Genomic DNA, 16,787 nt, shown 5'->3' on the forward strand with positions numbered 1-16,787 from the left:
AAAAGCAAAATACTGCGGATGCTGGAAATCAAAAACAAAAACAGAAAATGCTGGAAAAACTCAGCAGATCTAACAGCATTTGTGGAGAGATAAACAGAGTTAACGTTTCGAGTCCGTATGACTCTTCTTCTTTCACCCAATGTGAATAAATTTAGTGCCTTGACCTTTCTTCACAAAGCTAATCTCCTTTCCATTGTTTCCCGGTATTTTCAGCAATTTGGGGAGACAAGTGTCAAGAATGAGTAAAGAACATTAAAAATTATCTTCCAGAGGAAATCTTTCCCCATGCCATCAAACACCAGAAGCCTTGCCTTTCAATTTTTTTCACTTTATTTGTTCTTGGGATGTGAGCATCGCTGGCAAGCCCAGCATTTGTTGCCCATCCCTAATTGTGCTTGAACTGAGTGGATTGCTAAGGCTACCTCAGAGAGAAGGTAAGAGTCAACACATTGCTGTGGGTCTGGAGTCATGTAGGCCAGACCGGGTAAGGACAACAGCTTTCCTTTCCTGAAGAGCATTGCTGATGGGTTTTTGTAACAATCTGGTAGTTTCATGATCATCATTACCAAGACTGGCAGTTAAATCCATATTTATTAATTAATTGAATTTAAATTCCCCCACCCCCCACTCCCATAGTGGGATTCAAACTCATGTCTCCTGTCCTAGTAACATTACCACTATGCTACCATCTCCATGGGTTATGTCATATGGACTATCCAGTCACTTATAAATAACAGATAATAACAGGCTAACCACGACTCTATGAACATTTACACAGGTTGGGATGAATTTACACATGAGCAGGGAACCCACAACAAGTGATATTGTATCGCTCTCCAGTTCAAAACTTGGTGCAATATTCAATTCCACTGCCTGTTTTGGAAAACTGAAAACTGAATATAATGTGTGTCTTGTAATGCTCATCAAATCCCAATTACCACAACTGCCCCCCAAACTCCTGTCAACGTGTGATGCAACTGCTCACAGTGTGAGCTGAGAAAGCTTATTTTACATGAGGTTACTGAGCTCATAGTGAAATGGCATGCCACAGTTTCCTGGGAACATTCCCTCAGGGTAAGTGAGGTCTGCATTGTTCACTCCGTCATCTCACTTAAAGGAAGTTAATACCACTGACCACTCTGTGCAAAGTTGAAACCAGGGCTGATTATTCAGTACTGAGCCATATAGTGTTGGATTACACAGGTGGGGACACCATGGTTTGCATTTTTGCAAGATCCTTCCCTATTTGTACAAGAGACCGGATACATTTCCAGTCCTTTGCAAGCATGAAACATTACCTCAGGGAACGTGATCTAACGCAAGAACACACACAGCTCAGGAAATGTGTCACTCCTTTTTTCTACCTGTGCGATTGTACTTTTAGCGTCTCATCTTTTGTCTCCAGGTTTAGTGTATCAGGAAGAAATAGGGAAGCATAAACTCATGGAATCGTACAACACAGAAGGAAGCCACTTGGCCCATCGTGCCTGTGTCTTTGGAAGAGCGATTCAATTGGTCCCACTCCTCTACTCCTTCTCTCTAACCTTGAAAATTTTGCCTTTTTTAAGTATTTATCCAATGGCCTTTTGAAAGATATTATTGAATCTGCTTCCACATATCTTACAGAGAGTGCATTCCAGATCATGACTCACTGTGTTTATAAATACAAAATCTTCTCATCTTCCCTCTGGTTCTGTTGCCAATTATCTTAATTCTCTGCCGTCCCTCCACCTTATGAAGTATCAATCCTACCTTGGCCAATGCATGTTCATCCCGGGCATAGGTAAATTTGCAGCCCCTGAGACGAGCTGAATTGAGAAACAGACTACAGCTGTTCCCATGTGCGTGCACTGAGCTAAACATCAGCTGCTGCTGAAAGACCGTCAACTCAGTGCAAGACGTTTTTGATCTTCTTTAAACTTCATAGAAGTCACAGAAAGTTTACAGCACAGAAAGGGGTCACTCTGCCCATCATATCTGTGCTGGTCAAAAGCGACCCCCCCACCCCTCCCCTCCCCCAGCCTCATCCCACTTTCCAGCATTCGGTCCGTAGCCCTGCAGGTTACAATTGAGGTGCGCATCCAGGCACCTTTTAAATGAGTTGGGTGTTTCTGCCTTCACTTCCTTTTCAGGCAGTGAGTCCCAGACCCCCAGCATCCCTCTAGGTGAAAAAAGGTTTCTTCATTCCCCACTGTAATCTTTCTACCAATCACTTTAAATCTGTCCACTAGTCTGCTTGCTGATCTCCCAGTGCAAATGGCAGTTATCAAGTGTTGCAGGCTGGCACATTCCAAGGTCCAGGGCTATGTGCTGAGGAACATACTTGGGGCAGCCAGTGCAATGTTTCACTGGTGAAAGGACATGGTCTAAGGCCCCCCCACCATAGTACAGCAAGGGGCTGGTACCTGTGTAAAACCTCTCGGGTTGTATGCAAGAGAGAATGTTTGACATGAGATGTAAATGTACATTGTAAATACAACTTGTAATGGCAAGTGTAGTGAGGTACCTCATGCACTGTATTGAAAGAAACTGACCTGTATTGCATTTTATCTCATGCTAAATGTGAAACGTCATGTATTGAGGCTTCACAATTTTTGTGATTAAAGTATATTTCTGAAGGAAAAAATCTGAATTGAGAAACAGAAAGAAACATGCTACAGGTGCAAATGGAAATCTGTAAACTCATCGGTTGAAAATAAGATGTCAACGTTTCAGCAGATGGGTTAGAGGAACATTGAGCACATGGGACTAGGAATTGCAGAACAAAAATAAAAATACCTGGAAAAACTCAGCAGGTCTGACAGCATCTGCGGAGGGGAACACAGTTAACGTTTCGATTCCATATGACTCTTCAACAGAACTAAGGAAAAATAGAAAAGAGGTGAAATAAGGGGGGCTGGGACAAGTAGAGCTGGATAGAGGGCCAGCGATAGGTGGAGATTGCCCTTTTGTCTATGACATCTTTTGGCTAAGACGTGTTGAAGGTGGTGATATTATCTAAGGAATGTGCTAACAGGTGACATTGAGGATAGAAAGCAGGATGAGCAACGTACAGATAGCCCTAGTGGGGGTGTGGTGGGGGTGCGGGGAAGGGAGCAAAATAGGCTAATAGGTAGAGATAAAACAATGGATGGAAATACATTTAAAAATAATGCAAATAGTTGGCAAAAGAAAAATCTATATAAATTATTGTAAAAAAGGGGGATCGGAAAGGGGGTTAGGATGGAAGAGAGAATTCATGATCTAAAATTGTTGAACTCAAAATTCAGTCCGGAAAGCTGTAAAGTGCCTAGTCGGAAGATGAGGTGCTGTTCCTCCAGTCTGGGTTGAGCTTCACTGGAACAATGCAGCAAGCCAAGGACGCACATGTGGGTATGAGAGCAGGGTGGAGTGTTGAAATGGCAAGCGACAGGGAGGTCTGGGTCATGCTTGCTCACAGACCGAAGGTGTTCCAGTCTGCGTTTGGTCTCTCCAATGTAGAGGAAACCGCATTGGGAGCAGCGAATGCAGTAGACTAAATTGAGGGAAGTGCAAATGAAGTGCTGCTTCACTTGAAAGGAGTGTTTGCGCCCTTGGACGGTGAGGAGAGGGGAAATAAAGGGGCAGGTGTTGCACCTTCGGCGGTTGCATTGGAAGATGTGGTGGGAGGGGGTTGAAGTGTAGGGGGTGATGAATTGCAGTGATCGTCCGTGGTCGGACTAGTTTCCCAGCATTGTTACGCTCAATACATTACACTGCGGTGTTAAAATAACAGCCAGGTACCATCAAAAATACCTGAACTTTGTTTTTTAAATCTTCTCGATTTTCAAACTTTGGGTGGGTGCCAACAACTAATTTGGGAATATGCGCTAAACTGAGGAACTTTTCAGAACCCACTACGCAATCATAAAATTTCCAACCACAAAAAGGAACAGCAAGCTCAAAGGGGCGGAGCATGTGGAACACACAATGTATAAAAGGAGGGCTGAGGGCTGGTTGTGTGTAGAACGATACAGCAAGATATAACTCAAACAAGTGATAGGTTCAAACTTACCGTGGACATAAGAGAGATGAGAACTGAAGTAGGACCTGTGACCATTCCAATGGTTGAGAATGAATCGCGAAGGTAAGATGATGGATTTATTTAATGTTTATATGCAAACTGAGTGATCATAGTCTCTCTCCCTCTCTAACCTGGATATGTTTGCAGCTGCAAACTACAGAATACTTTTCTGTGATTTTTCTTATCACAGAGAAAGTTTGGAGAAATGATTTGGTTTTAGCAGGGCTTGACTGACCTCATGTTAAAATTTTAAGGCATAGTTTATATTCCAGCCGTCGGGCTAAGAAATGGAGATGTGGGGAGTTCCCCTGGGACGTTGATTATCCATAACATTAGCGGCAAAGCTTAGAGTTTTGTGAAGAAACTGTAATAATTTCCGAAAACAAAAACAAAAAAACAGCCTCTCGTTTTATGAGAAATAGCCGTAAAAGGAATTCTTCCTGCCCACACCTACCCACCACCTGTAAAATCCCAGTCTGGTTCTGTGATCACCACCAGCAGCAGCTGTGTGCATGTGGTGCAGCGGTCACTCTCTTCCTTTCATCCCCTTCCTGTACAATACTCCTGGCCTTCACGGTCACACAGGTGGTTGAGGAGTGCAAGGGATAGTTAGTGCGGATTCTGCGTGTGTATACGCCATCACACTGCTCTTAACACCACAATGGAATAAGTGTATATTTCAAACTACATTACCAGACACCAACAGAAGAGTGTTTTATATTTACCGTTGAACCAGCTGGTTGCAGCTTTCCTGTGTTAATCAGCCAAGGAAGCCAAATTTAGCTTCTTTCATATAAGCTGACTGTGATGTTTGCTCTATCCACAGAACCCTCGGTTACAAATGCAACAAGGATTCACGTCTCACTTCTCCGACTCTCTGCCCCCAGATCAAGGTAAGAATCTTTCACTGCAATTCCATCAGACTGATATTGGGAGGGGGAGAACATGCATTGGGCTAAAGTTAGAGTAAACTTGAGTCAGTAAATGTTCAACTCCTCTGAAAGAGCAGAATTCACGAAGCAACCCTGGGAAAAGCACCTTGACAGTGCAGGGTTTGAATTCCCAGGCCCACAGCTCATCTTTCATGGAGTAATCTTTCATTTCGAGGCCCTTTTACAAGTAGGTTGGAGGCTCGGCTGACATGAAAGGAATCCGCAAGATCTGATCGCACTCTCTCATTTTCACAGAGCCCTTTTCAAGAGACTGCACCCAACCTAATGGAGACCAGCAGCGCCAGCAGCGCCAGTTGCCAAGCAGAGCGAGTGAGTTACCAGCTGCAAATCAGCAGCACATCCTCAGCCATCACGGCAGTTGGCAATGCCAGCCTCTCACTGGAACAGGCTGTCATGTTAGTCCTGGCTGTTGAGAAATTCAAACAGAAATTGAAGCAGCCCTCTGGTGACGGCTGGGAATACGATGGCGGCTCTTTCATGGACACTGACTTGCTGGGGAACTTCAGTGCGATCATCGAAGGTAAGATGTGCTTTCCCCTTCAGTGTTGCCTTTCTGTTAATGCTGACCTCGGGGTCGGGGTAGGGTGGTGTCCGACTTGGTAGTTGTGCGGGGGGCGGGGGGGGGGGTGGGTGTGGGGGAGGGTGGAGGAGGGCACAACTTCCACTGACCAACGTGGCATCTGGGCTCATCGCCACCTGCCGCTGGTGGCTTCAGTGTTTCTGTTGATGGTGATCCTGAGTCCCAGGGAGAAGCCATCTCCTGGTAACTCAGGCCGGGCATCGAGCATGGCCTTATGCAGCAGCGCCCGGCAACAAATACTAAAGAAAAGTAGTGGCCTGAGGGTTCATTTAGGCTGATTCGTCTCCGCTCACCCGCACTGGTGAATAAACCGTTTGGATTTGTGCCCACAGAAGCCACCACCTGCAGCAGCTATGATGCTGCTGAAAATGTGAGCAGCACTTACAGATTCGTGTCGAGCGAATGCCACCAGATGAAGGATGATCAAGACAGATCCCTGATCCTCTCGGAGAATCTCCAGCTCCTGGCCATGTCCTTGCAGCAGCCAAAGAATGCAGGTGGGTACATCTCAGCTAGTGTCCCTCTCTGCAGCAGTGAAAATAAGAGGAAAGTTGGTGGCGGTGTGTGGGGAGGGTGCGGGCAGGACAAAGGATCCGGAGATTCCCTTGACTCCCCCATTGGGCAGGCGCTGACCCTTGGCTGGGATGCAGGGGTCACTTGAGCTCAGTATCTCACTCGCATGGGCCATTGGTAATGTGAGGCAAAAGTGTCATCAAGCCATTGTGGCATTGTGTGGGCACGGCCATGCCTAACTAATGAGCATGCACAGGGAGCCCCTGACTCATTTCCCTTGGCCAAGCAGTGCTGAGACCAATTGCAATGCTCCTGTGACTGGTTTGGTTAGCCTGAACCTGATGACCAGCTGGTCTGCAAAGCTCCCAAATGCTGCGACGATGCATTTGCCCAGTTAAAACTGGAGAGCCGCACTTCTATTCACCTTGCTCGCAATGTGCATTGACTACTGTGCTAAAATGGTGCTTCTTTGATTTCCAGTTCAATTGGATATGAGGTACTACAAGACAGCTGCAGGCAATGACGTTGAAGGTTTGCCTGTTGTTCTGAAAATCAGCAGCCAGAATCTGTACCTCTCATGCACGGGACCACAAGACAGACCCATCATGCAGCTGGAGGTAAGAGATCCCACAAGTGCACACAGTTAACTGACAGGTGGCAGTGGTGGTGAGCCACAGTTCAGCCAGGGAGTCCAGGTTGCTTTGGCAGGCATGTCATATTCTAGAGCTATGGATAGTGGAGGCTCCAATTTTCTCTCCATCACCAGGAATCTCTCCTGCTCTTAACCACCTTGGTGGTACCACTATTAGTGTGTGTTGGAAGGATTTGCAGGATGATACTCTATCTGTTTAGCCATGCTATGAACACACCTTCTTTGGTCATCAAGGCCTGGGGTGGGAATTGAACCTGGAGCTTCTCAGAGGCAGGGATGTTACCCACTGCACCACATGACCTTCTAGCTGACAAATAGACAGTCGCATATCATTGCTATCTTGAGGATCTGCCCGTTTGCCCTTGTTCATACCATACAAGCTGCATGTATCAGAGGACTCAGTCCCTGTTCCCTTCACTCTGGCTGTGAGCCCATCCACGGGGTCCCTGTGAATTCTGGCTCCGCAGCCTCGGGAAGCCTCCTCCCACTGGGATATGGGTTCCACGGATGATGACCACAACTCATGTACTTCAAGGAGTCTGGGCAGAGCCCTAATATCAGGGCACCAGCCCTCGCATTCACACGAGTTGACTGCCCCCAGGAAAGAAAAGGGATGGTAACAGGATTAGGGTTAAATTCGCTCAAATATTGCAGGCTCGGAACCATCAGCCCTTGTTCAGGAATCGGGCCTGAAATGAAACCAGCCGCATCTCCCTCTCGTCAGATATAGAATGGCATTTAACTTTGTCCATTTTTTTTGTTTCTCTTTGCACAGAAATGGGACCAGAATCTGAAGAATATCAACGGCGCCACTGACCTGCTTCGATTTGTGTTCTTTAAGAAGGTCTTCAGCTCTGGCCTGCACTTTGAGCTTGAATCAGCCAAGTACCACGGCTGGTACATCAGCACATCCAAAAAGAACAGACAGCCTGTCGAGATGGATGAGAAGGAGAACCACAAGCGAATCACAGTCTTCACAGCTGATTGAGACCATCTCAGTCTCAGCACAGTTCACAACCCAAATCAGAAGTAGTTGGTTTAGAGAGAGAGTGTGTATGTACAAAGTACAGAATTTTAAATCCATTGGGGTCAGATGAGTCTAATGGGTAGCTGATAAAATTGTCATTTAATTAAAACCTAACCAAAATAATTTATGTAAAATCGTCAGTGAAGTACAGGTGGCAATATTTGCTACTGTTTTTCGTGTGTGTTATTTACATTTAAACTTGAGTGAGTCTAAGCTGTCATGTTTGGTAACTTGAATATAAGTAATTATTTAATTTTTTAAATATTTAATATTATTATTATTTAAATTCTTCATTAATTTATTACTGTACTGGATACAGTCTCTTCCTTTCTTGATTAAATTAAGTTATTTTTCAAACACATTGGGTTCCATGTACATTTTTACACATTTCCATGAAAGTTTTGTTGATACAGAAGAAAATGTGGAAGATCACAGCATCTCTGCAGTGTAAAAAGCTGCCCCATTCCCTTAGACTCTTTGGAATCTCCGTTGTTTATTCATTTCCCACTTCCCTCACACTCTGTTGGATAACCCCTGAATGTTTTTCATCCAGTCCTGGGGACAAGGTTCGTTAAGAACCAAAAAACAGGCACAGTGACCGCAATCCACAATTAACGCGCTGCTTGCTCATCTAAACGATTGCATCAGGTTACAAGTGCCATCCGCATGCCTCAGCATCCCACTCACACTGAGCAAAATTTTACAATGATAACCAACTGTCAATCACTCCTCCCTGACTCGCTAATTTGTAAGAGTCCCGGGGTTGAGCCGATTAACCCTTTCACTCTCCAGTTCCAAAATGATATCAAGTGGTAATCCTTATTGGTGACAGTGGTTGGAATTTATTCAGTATAAATAAGACTTGACACATGCTAATGCCTGAGCAGTGGAATGAAGACCCAACAATTGCACTGCCCATTACTCCCTGCTTAGAAGTGTGATCTACACGTGACTACCTTCCGGCCCTGCACCAATGACCATGCCCGAGGTTCCATTGCCCCTCAGTATGCCATACGTACTCACTCCACCTGGGTCCTTCCACCCGGGATCAACTACAGAATGGCCCCAATCCCCCAGTCAAATGCATCTACACCTTAGGTGCTTCGGGAATCCTTTCTTCACTTCACCCACACTGCAACGTCTATGGTGACTGACGGAATGCAATCATTGGCTTGTTATTGTCCAATTATAAGACATGTTTTCCTCGGAGAAGGGAAGGTTGCGAGGTGATTTGATAGAGGTGTTCAAAATCATGAGCGGTCTGGACAGAATAGATAGGGAGAAACTGTTCCCATTGGTGGCAAGAGCGTGAATGAGAGAGCACAGATTTAAGATCATTCGCAAAAGTGATACGAGGAAAGCTTTATCACACAGCAAGTTGTTAAAGTCTGCAATGCACTGCCTGAGAGTGTGGTGGAGACAGGTTCAATCCATGGTATTCTAAAGGGAATTGGATTGTTAAGTGAAAAGTAGGAGTGTGCAGGGTTATAGGGAGAAGGCGGGAGAATGGCACTCGGTGAATTGCTCATTCGAAGAGCTGATGCAGGCACAATGGGCTGAATGGCCTCGGTCTGTGCTGTAACCATTGTGTGATTCTGTCATGTAGCCATCTACCAGTCCAGATCAGGTCGGTGTTCAGTCATCTGTTTTCCCACCCTCGACCGTTGTCAGCTAGTAAACATACCAAAGAAACTCAATAACCGCACATGGGCAGTCAAGGTCAGTCAATTCATTCTCAAATGCCATATCGTACCAACTGCACCAGCAGCCTCACACCCTGCTCAATGGAGTACACCCGCATCACTCAGCTACCAACAGTAGCTATCACTCACAATGCATCACTCACATTCACAAGTCGGTGGACAGGCTTTGGGGTGTCAGGAGGTGAGTAACTTGCTGTAGAATTCTCAGCATTGCTGACCCGCTTTTGTAGCCAGCGTATTTCGATGGCTGGTCCAGTTCAGTTTCAATGCTAAGCCCCCAGGAAGTTGATAGTGGAGGATTCGGTGAGGATAATTCCATTGAATGTCAAGGGACGATGATTAGATTCTCTCTTGTTGAGATGGTCATTGACTGTCTCATAAAAATATAATAATTTTCCTGAGATTATTGTGATTTACTATAAAAGTGGGATAATAGTGGGGTTTGGAGCATTTTCTCTGTGTCTATGTGTTTGGAGGATTTAATTGAATGGAAACAGCTGGCCTGGAGGTTTTGAGTTATCAACAACAACTTAGGCTTGAAATGCTAAATACATGAACATGGCTGAAGTTTTGTAATGTGAGGTGTGAGGAACATTTGCATTTTTAGATAAATTAGAGTAGTTTGAATTTCAAAGAGATGGTAAGATCTTCCACTTAGTCAGAAGAAGCTAAGCCAAACAGTGTGTTTAGTTATCCCAAAGGTTACTGATAAAATTAGTACTATGAAAGATTTATATTATGAGAACAGCAAAGATGCAAAGATACATTGGAACAACGGAATTTGCATTAAAAATGGAGAAACATGTATAAAGGAGATGAGGCTATGTGTAAGAGGAGAAGGCTATTTAAGAACTAGCACAAATCTGAAAAGCCTCTAGCCTCTGTGGATCAAGTTGCTGTCCACAGGAGCCGTAACTGAGAAAGCTCATTTCAAATGCGACTGTCCAGGGTATTGTGTTGCTTTACCTGGGGCTTTTTAAATCTGTTTGTTCTTACTGTTGCCTTAACGGACGTCCATCTGGAGTCAGGTTAATTTGGGGTTTTGGAAGTTATTATAATAGTAATTTATAGACTTTTGTATCTGCTTGAAATCTTTTCTTTTAATAAGTGTTTAATTTAGTTTTCTAAAAACCTCTGAAGTCGTGGTAGTCTCATTACTTCTGAATTCAAGGCACGCATCTTGTAATTAAATACAAATTGCAAAACAGTTGTGACCACGTGATCAAGTTTCTCTGGTGGATTTGACCAATGTGGCATGCATCATCTGCCACACCTGGCACTTGTGGCACTTGTTACTTGCCACTTATCAGTCCAAGCCTGAATGTTGTCTAGTGCTTGATGGATATGGGCACAAACTCCTTCAGCATCTGAGGAGTGGTGAATGGTGCTGAACATTGTGCAATCAGCAGAACACACCCCTACTTCTGACATTATGATGGAGGGAAGGTCACTAATGAAGCAGCTGAAGATGGTTGAGTCTAGCACACTGCCCTGAGGAACTCCTGCAGTGATGTCCTAGGGCTGAGATGATTAGTCTCCGACAACCATAACTATCTTCCTTTGTGCTCGATTTGACTTCTTTCAAATACCCAGTAACTGCAACCTGGCCAGGCTGCAGTAGGGGAGCTACATGTCATCAAGGAAGAACAGACTGATGATGACGAAACACCGTCATTCACTTACACAATCACAGCGACCAGATCAAGTGCTAACACTTTGTGTGCTTTATAAGATAGCTTAGAAGTTGGATGTGCATGTGGTGAGATTCATTCAAACACTGCCTAATGAAGTGTCCCAATGGGGCTCAATGCAAGTTTGAGGAACAGCACCTTGTCTTTTGATTGGGCACTTAACAGCCTTCTAGACTCAACATTCAGTTCAACAATTGCAGACTGTATCCTCTGTTCACCCGCTTTGGTTCCTTTTCTTTGCATGTGTCAGCCTTAATCTTCTTGTTTCTTGCTTTTGCTTTTGTTCATCATTCTGCCATTGACATCTCCTCCAGACTCATCCTTTCTTAATTTGCTTGTTTCATTGACACTCCTTTTGGCCCTGCCCCACCCACTCTTTCATCAGTTGATATCTCCCATCTTCTGCCCTGTCACAGACAATCCTTTTTCTTTTTTATCCACTCTTGGCCCATTTCACTTGTTGAAGATCTTTTGAATCTCTAACTTTTCACACTTCTCATGCAAGGCTGTTGGCCTGAAATGTTAACTCTGTTTTTTACCTAACAACTGTTTAGAATTTGAAATGCACTGTCGGCACAGGTGGGGGATTCAATAGTAGAATTCAAAGGGAATTGGGTAAATACTTTGTTAAGGGGAAATAAAGGAATACAGTAATGGTCAAGGGACATGAGTTAACATATCCCAGCATGCAAAAACCATAATTGCTAAGTAGTTGACATTTAAAGTTCAGGCTGTGACAGAGTGAATGCTGAACCTTGCACATTCTCAGGGCTTGCGAGCATCAGCAAGGCCATATTGGGCGAAGAAGAATGAAAATATGGTAACTTGGGAGTTTTGGGAGTTAGACTGGAGTCAGGGGATGGCAATAACATAGATTAAGTGTGCTTTTCAACAGTTAGGGGAAGGACAGATGGTCCCAGCTTAGATAGGAAGGCAGGTCTCTGCCTGGGTGAAGGTGGGGTCAGATAATGCATGTACCTTTGTACCAGGGACTTGTCTGTTTAATATAAACCTATATGTTGATGAGATCGAAATCTGGAAACTGTTCTTGTACGCGACCAATAATGTATAAATATGATGAACACTTGTAGTTTAGTAGAGTACTGTCTCAAGCTGCATTGAGATGGTGCCCTCCTTGCAATTGCTCAAATAAACGAATGTAATCTGAACCTGACTCTCCTGTGGTCTGTTCATCAAAGACACCACAACAACTTAAAGTAGCAAAATTGACATGGACATGAGGCAAGGGGTTAAAAGCAAAATACTGCGGATGCTGGAAATATGAAACAAAAATAGAAAATGCTGGAAAAACTCAGCAGATCTAACAACATCTGTGGAGAGAGAAACAGAGTTAACGTTTCGAGTCCATATGACTCTTCTTCTTTCACCCAATCTGTATAAATTTAGTGCCATGACCTTTCTTCACAAATCTAATCTCCTTTCCATTGTTTCACTGTATTTTCAGCAATTTGGGGAGACAAGAGTCAAGAATGAGTAAAGAACATAAAAAATTATCTTCCAGAGGAAATCTTTCCCCATGCCATCCAACACCAGAAGCCTTGCCTCCCAATTTTTTTCACTTTATTTGTTCTTGGGATGTGAGCATCGCTGGCAAGCCCAGCATTTGTTGCCCATCCCTAATTGCCCTTGAACTGAATGGCTTGCTAAGGCTACTTCAGAGAGAAGTTAAGAGTCAACCACATTGCTGTGGGTCTGGAGTCACATGTAGGCCAGACTGGGTAAGGACAACAGCTTTCCTTTCCTGAAGACTATTGCTGATGAGTTTTTGTGACAATCTGGTAGTTTCACGATCATCATTACCAAGACTTGCAATTAATTCCAGATTTTTTAATTAATTGAATTTAAATTCCCCCACCCCCCCACTCCCACATTGGGATTCAAACTCATGTCTCCTATCCTAGTAACATTACCATTATGCTACCATCTCCATGGGTTATGTCATATGGACTATCCAGTTGCTGAGAAATAACAGATAATATCAGGCTAACCACGACTCTATGAACATTTACACAGGTTGGGATGAATTTACACATGAGCAGGGAACTCACAACAAGTGATATTGTATCGCTCTCCAGTTCAAAACTTGGTGCAATATTCAATTCCACTGCCTGCTTTAGAAAACTGAAAACTGAATATAATGTGTGTCTTGTAATGCTCATCAAATCCCAATTACCACAACTGCCCCCAGACTCCTGTCAACGTGTTATGCAACTGCTCACAGTGTGATCTGAGAAAGCTTATTTTACATGAGGTGACTGAGCTCATAGTGAAATGGCATGCCACATTTTCCAATGAACATTCCCACAGGGTAAGTGAGTTCTGCATTGTTCACTCCGTCATCTCACTTAAAGGAAGTTAATACCACTGGCCACTCTGTGAAAAGTTGAAACCAGGGCTGATTATTCAGTACTGAGCCATATAGTGTTTGATTACACAGGTGGGGACACCATAGTTTGCATTTTTGAAAGATCCTTCCCTACTTGTACAAGTGACCGGATATATTTCCAGTCTTTTGCAAGCATGAAACATTACCTCAGGGAATGTCATCTAACGCATGAACACACACAGCTCAGGAAATGTGTCACTCCTTTTTTCTACTTGTGCAATTGTACTTTTGGCGACTCATCTTTTGTCTCCAGGCTTAGTGTATCCGGAAGAAATGGGGAAGCATAAACTCATGGAATCGTACAACACAGAAGGAAGCTACGTGGCCCATCGTCTCTGCGTCTTTGGAAGAGCGATTCAATTGGTCCCACACCTCTACTTCTTCTCTCTAACCTTGAAAATTTTGCCTTTTTTAAGTATTTATCCAACTGCCTTTTAAAAGATATCATTGAATCTGCTTCCTCATATCTTACAGAGAGTGCATGCCCGATCATGACTCACTGTGTTTATAAAAACAAAATCTCCTCATCTTTCCTCTGGTTCTGTTGCCAATTATCTTAATTCTCTGCCGTCCCTCCACCTTATGGAGTATCAATCCTACCTTTGCCAATGCATGTTCATCCCGGGCATGGGTGAATTTGCAGCCCCTGGGATGAACTGAATTGAGAAACAGACTACAGCTGTTCCCATGAACGTGCACTGAGCTAAACATCAGCTGCTGCTGAAAGACCGTCAACTCAGTGCAAAACGTTCTTTGATCTTCCTGAAACTTCATAGAATAGAAGTCACAGAAAGTTTACAGCACAGGAAGGGGCCACTCTGCCCGTCATGCCTGTGCTGGCCAAAAGCGAGCCCCCCACCCACCCTCCCCTCCCCCAGCCTAATCCCACTTTCCAGCATTCGGTCTGATGACGCCACTTTCAAAAACGGTTACTCTGACATGTCTTCCTTCTTCGTTAACCGAGGTTTTCCACCCACGGTGGTTGACAGGACCCTCAACTGTGTCCGGCCCATCTCCCGTGCATCCACTCTCACACCTTCTTCTCCCTCTCAGAAACATGATAGGGTCCCCCTTGTCCTCACTTATCACCCCACCAGCCTCCGCATTTAAAGGATCATCCTCCGCCATTTCCGCCAACTCCAGCATGATGCCACCACAAAACACATCTTCCCTTCAACCCCCCTAGCGTCATTCTGCAGGGATCATTCCCACCGGGACACCCTGGTCCACTCCTCCATCACCCCCTACACCTCAAACCCCTCCTACGGCACCTTCCCATGCAACCGCAGAAGGTGCAACACCTGCCCCTTTACTTCCCCTCTCCTCACCGTTCAAGGGCCCAAACACTCCCTTCAAATGAAGCAGCATTTCACTTGCACTTCCCTCAACTTAGTCTACTGCATTCGTTGCTACCAATGCGGTTTCCTCTACATTGGAGAGACCAAACGCAGACAGGGAGACCGCTTTGCAGAACACCTGCGGTCTGTCCACAAGCATTACCCAGACCTCTCTGTCGCTTGCCATTTCAACACTCCACCATGCTCTCATGCCCACATGTCCGTCCTTGGCTTGCTGCATTGTTCCAGTGAAGCTCAACGCAAACAGGAGGAACAGCACCTCATCTTCCCACAAGGCACTTTACAGCCTCCCAGACTGAATATTGAGTTCAACAATTTTAGATCATGAACTCTCTATTCCATCCCCACCCCCTTTCCGATTTTCCTCCTCCTTTTTGTTTTTTCCAATAATTTATATAGATTTTTCTTTTTCCACCTACTTCCATTATTTTTAAGTATATTTCCATCCATTGTTTTATCACTTCCTTTTAGCCTATTTCGATCCCTTCCCCCCACCCCACCCCCACTAGGGCTATCTGTACCTTGCTCATCCTGCTTTCTACCCTTAATTAGCATGTTCCTTTAGATAATATCATCACCTTCAACACCTCTTTGGCCTTTTGTCTGTGCATCTTTTGGTTATCTCCACCTATCACTGGCCCTCTATCCAGCTCTTCTTGTCCCACACCCCCACCCCCTCCCCTTAAACCAGCTTATATTTCACATTTCTTCTATTTTTACTTAAATCTCTTCAAGGGTCATTCGGACTCAAAACGTTAACTGTGCTCCTCTCCGCAGATGCTGCCACACCTGCTGAGTTTTTCCACGTATTTTTGTTTTTACTTTAAATCTGTCCCCTAGTCTGCTTGCTGGTCTCCCAGTGCAAATGGCAGTCATCAAATGTTGCAGGCTGGCACATTCCAAGGTCCAGGACTATGTGCTGAGGAACATACTTGGGGCAGCCAGTGAAAGTTTCACAGGTGAAAGGACATGGTCTAAGGCCCCCCCCCCCCCCGCCATAGTACAGCAAGGGGCTGGTACCTGTGTAAAACCTCTCGGGTTGTATGCAAGAGAGAATGTTTGACATGAGATGTAAATGTACATTATAAATACAACTTGTAATGGCAAGTGTAGTGAGGTACCTCATGCACTGTATTGAAAGAAACTGACCTGTATTTCATTTTATCTCGTGCTAAATGTGAAACGTCATGTATTGAGGCTTCACAATTTTTGTGATTAAAGTATATTTCTGAGGGGAAAAAATCTGAATTGAGAAACAGAAAGAAACATGCTACAGGTGCAAATGGAAATCTGTAAACTCATCGGTTGAAAATAAGATGTCCACGTTTCAGCAGGTGGGTTAGAGGAACATAGAGCACACCGAACTAGGAATTGCAGTCCAAAAATAAAAATACCTGGAAAAACTCAGCACGTCTGACAGCATTTGCGGAGAGGAACACAGTTAATATTTCAAGTCCGTATGTCTCTTCAACAGAACTAAGGGAAACTAGAAAAGAGGTGAAATATAAGCTGATTTGGGGTGTGGGGGGGTGGGGCAAGTAGAGCTGGATAGAGGGCCAGTGATAGGTGGAGATAGCCAAAAGATGTCATAGATAAAAGGAAAAAGAGGTGTTGAAGGTGGTGATATTATCTATGGAAAGTGCTAATAGGTGACATTGAGGGTAGAAAGCAGGATGAGCAAGGTACAGATAGCCCGAGTGGGTGTGGGGAAGCGATCGAAATAGGCTAAAATGTAGAGATAAAACAATGGATGGAAATACATTTAAAAATAATGGAAATAGGTGGGAAAAGAAAAATCTATATAAATTATTGTAAAAAAGGGGGATCGGAAAGTGGGTGGGGATGGAAGAGAGAGTTCATG

General features: G+C 44.4%; 1 protein-coding gene across 1 annotated transcript; it reads left to right on the forward strand.

Annotated features, from left to right (window-relative positions):
* The first annotated feature begins 4,049 nt into the window (after window positions 1-4,049).
* Window positions 4,050-7,975, forward strand: LOC144694759 (interleukin-1 beta-like). Its single transcript, XM_078565333.1, has 6 exons — window positions 4,050-4,105; window positions 4,869-4,935; window positions 5,230-5,515; window positions 5,908-6,072; window positions 6,569-6,705; window positions 7,516-7,975. Exons 1-6 carry the CDS (start codon window positions 4,050-4,052, stop codon window positions 7,726-7,728), a joined length of 924 nt encoding a protein of 307 aa, XP_078421459.1. The 3' UTR covers window positions 7,729-7,975.
* Window positions 7,976-16,787: the final 8,812 nt, after the last annotated feature.

Source organism: Cetorhinus maximus, chromosome 20 (assembly GCF_964194155.1).
Source record: "Cetorhinus maximus chromosome 20, sCetMax3.hap1.1, whole genome shotgun sequence".
Lineage (NCBI taxonomy): Eukaryota > Metazoa > Chordata > Chondrichthyes > Lamniformes > Cetorhinidae > Cetorhinus > Cetorhinus maximus.

What these genes read in the sequence shown, in the direction of transcription:
- LOC144694759 (XM_078565333.1), top strand. Translation starts at nt 4,050, where the DNA reads ATGAGAACTGAAGTAGGACCTGTGACCATTCCAATGGTTGAGAATGAA. An exon ending in CTTCAGTGCGATCATCGAAG is followed by an intron (nt 5,516 to 5,907) that starts GTAAGATGTGCT and finishes TTGTGCCCACAG; the next exon opens with AAGCCACCACCTGCAGCAGC. An exon ending in GACCCATCATGCAGCTGGAG is followed by an intron (nt 6,706 to 7,515) that starts GTAAGAGATCCC and finishes CTCTTTGCACAG; the next exon opens with AAATGGGACCAGAATCTGAA.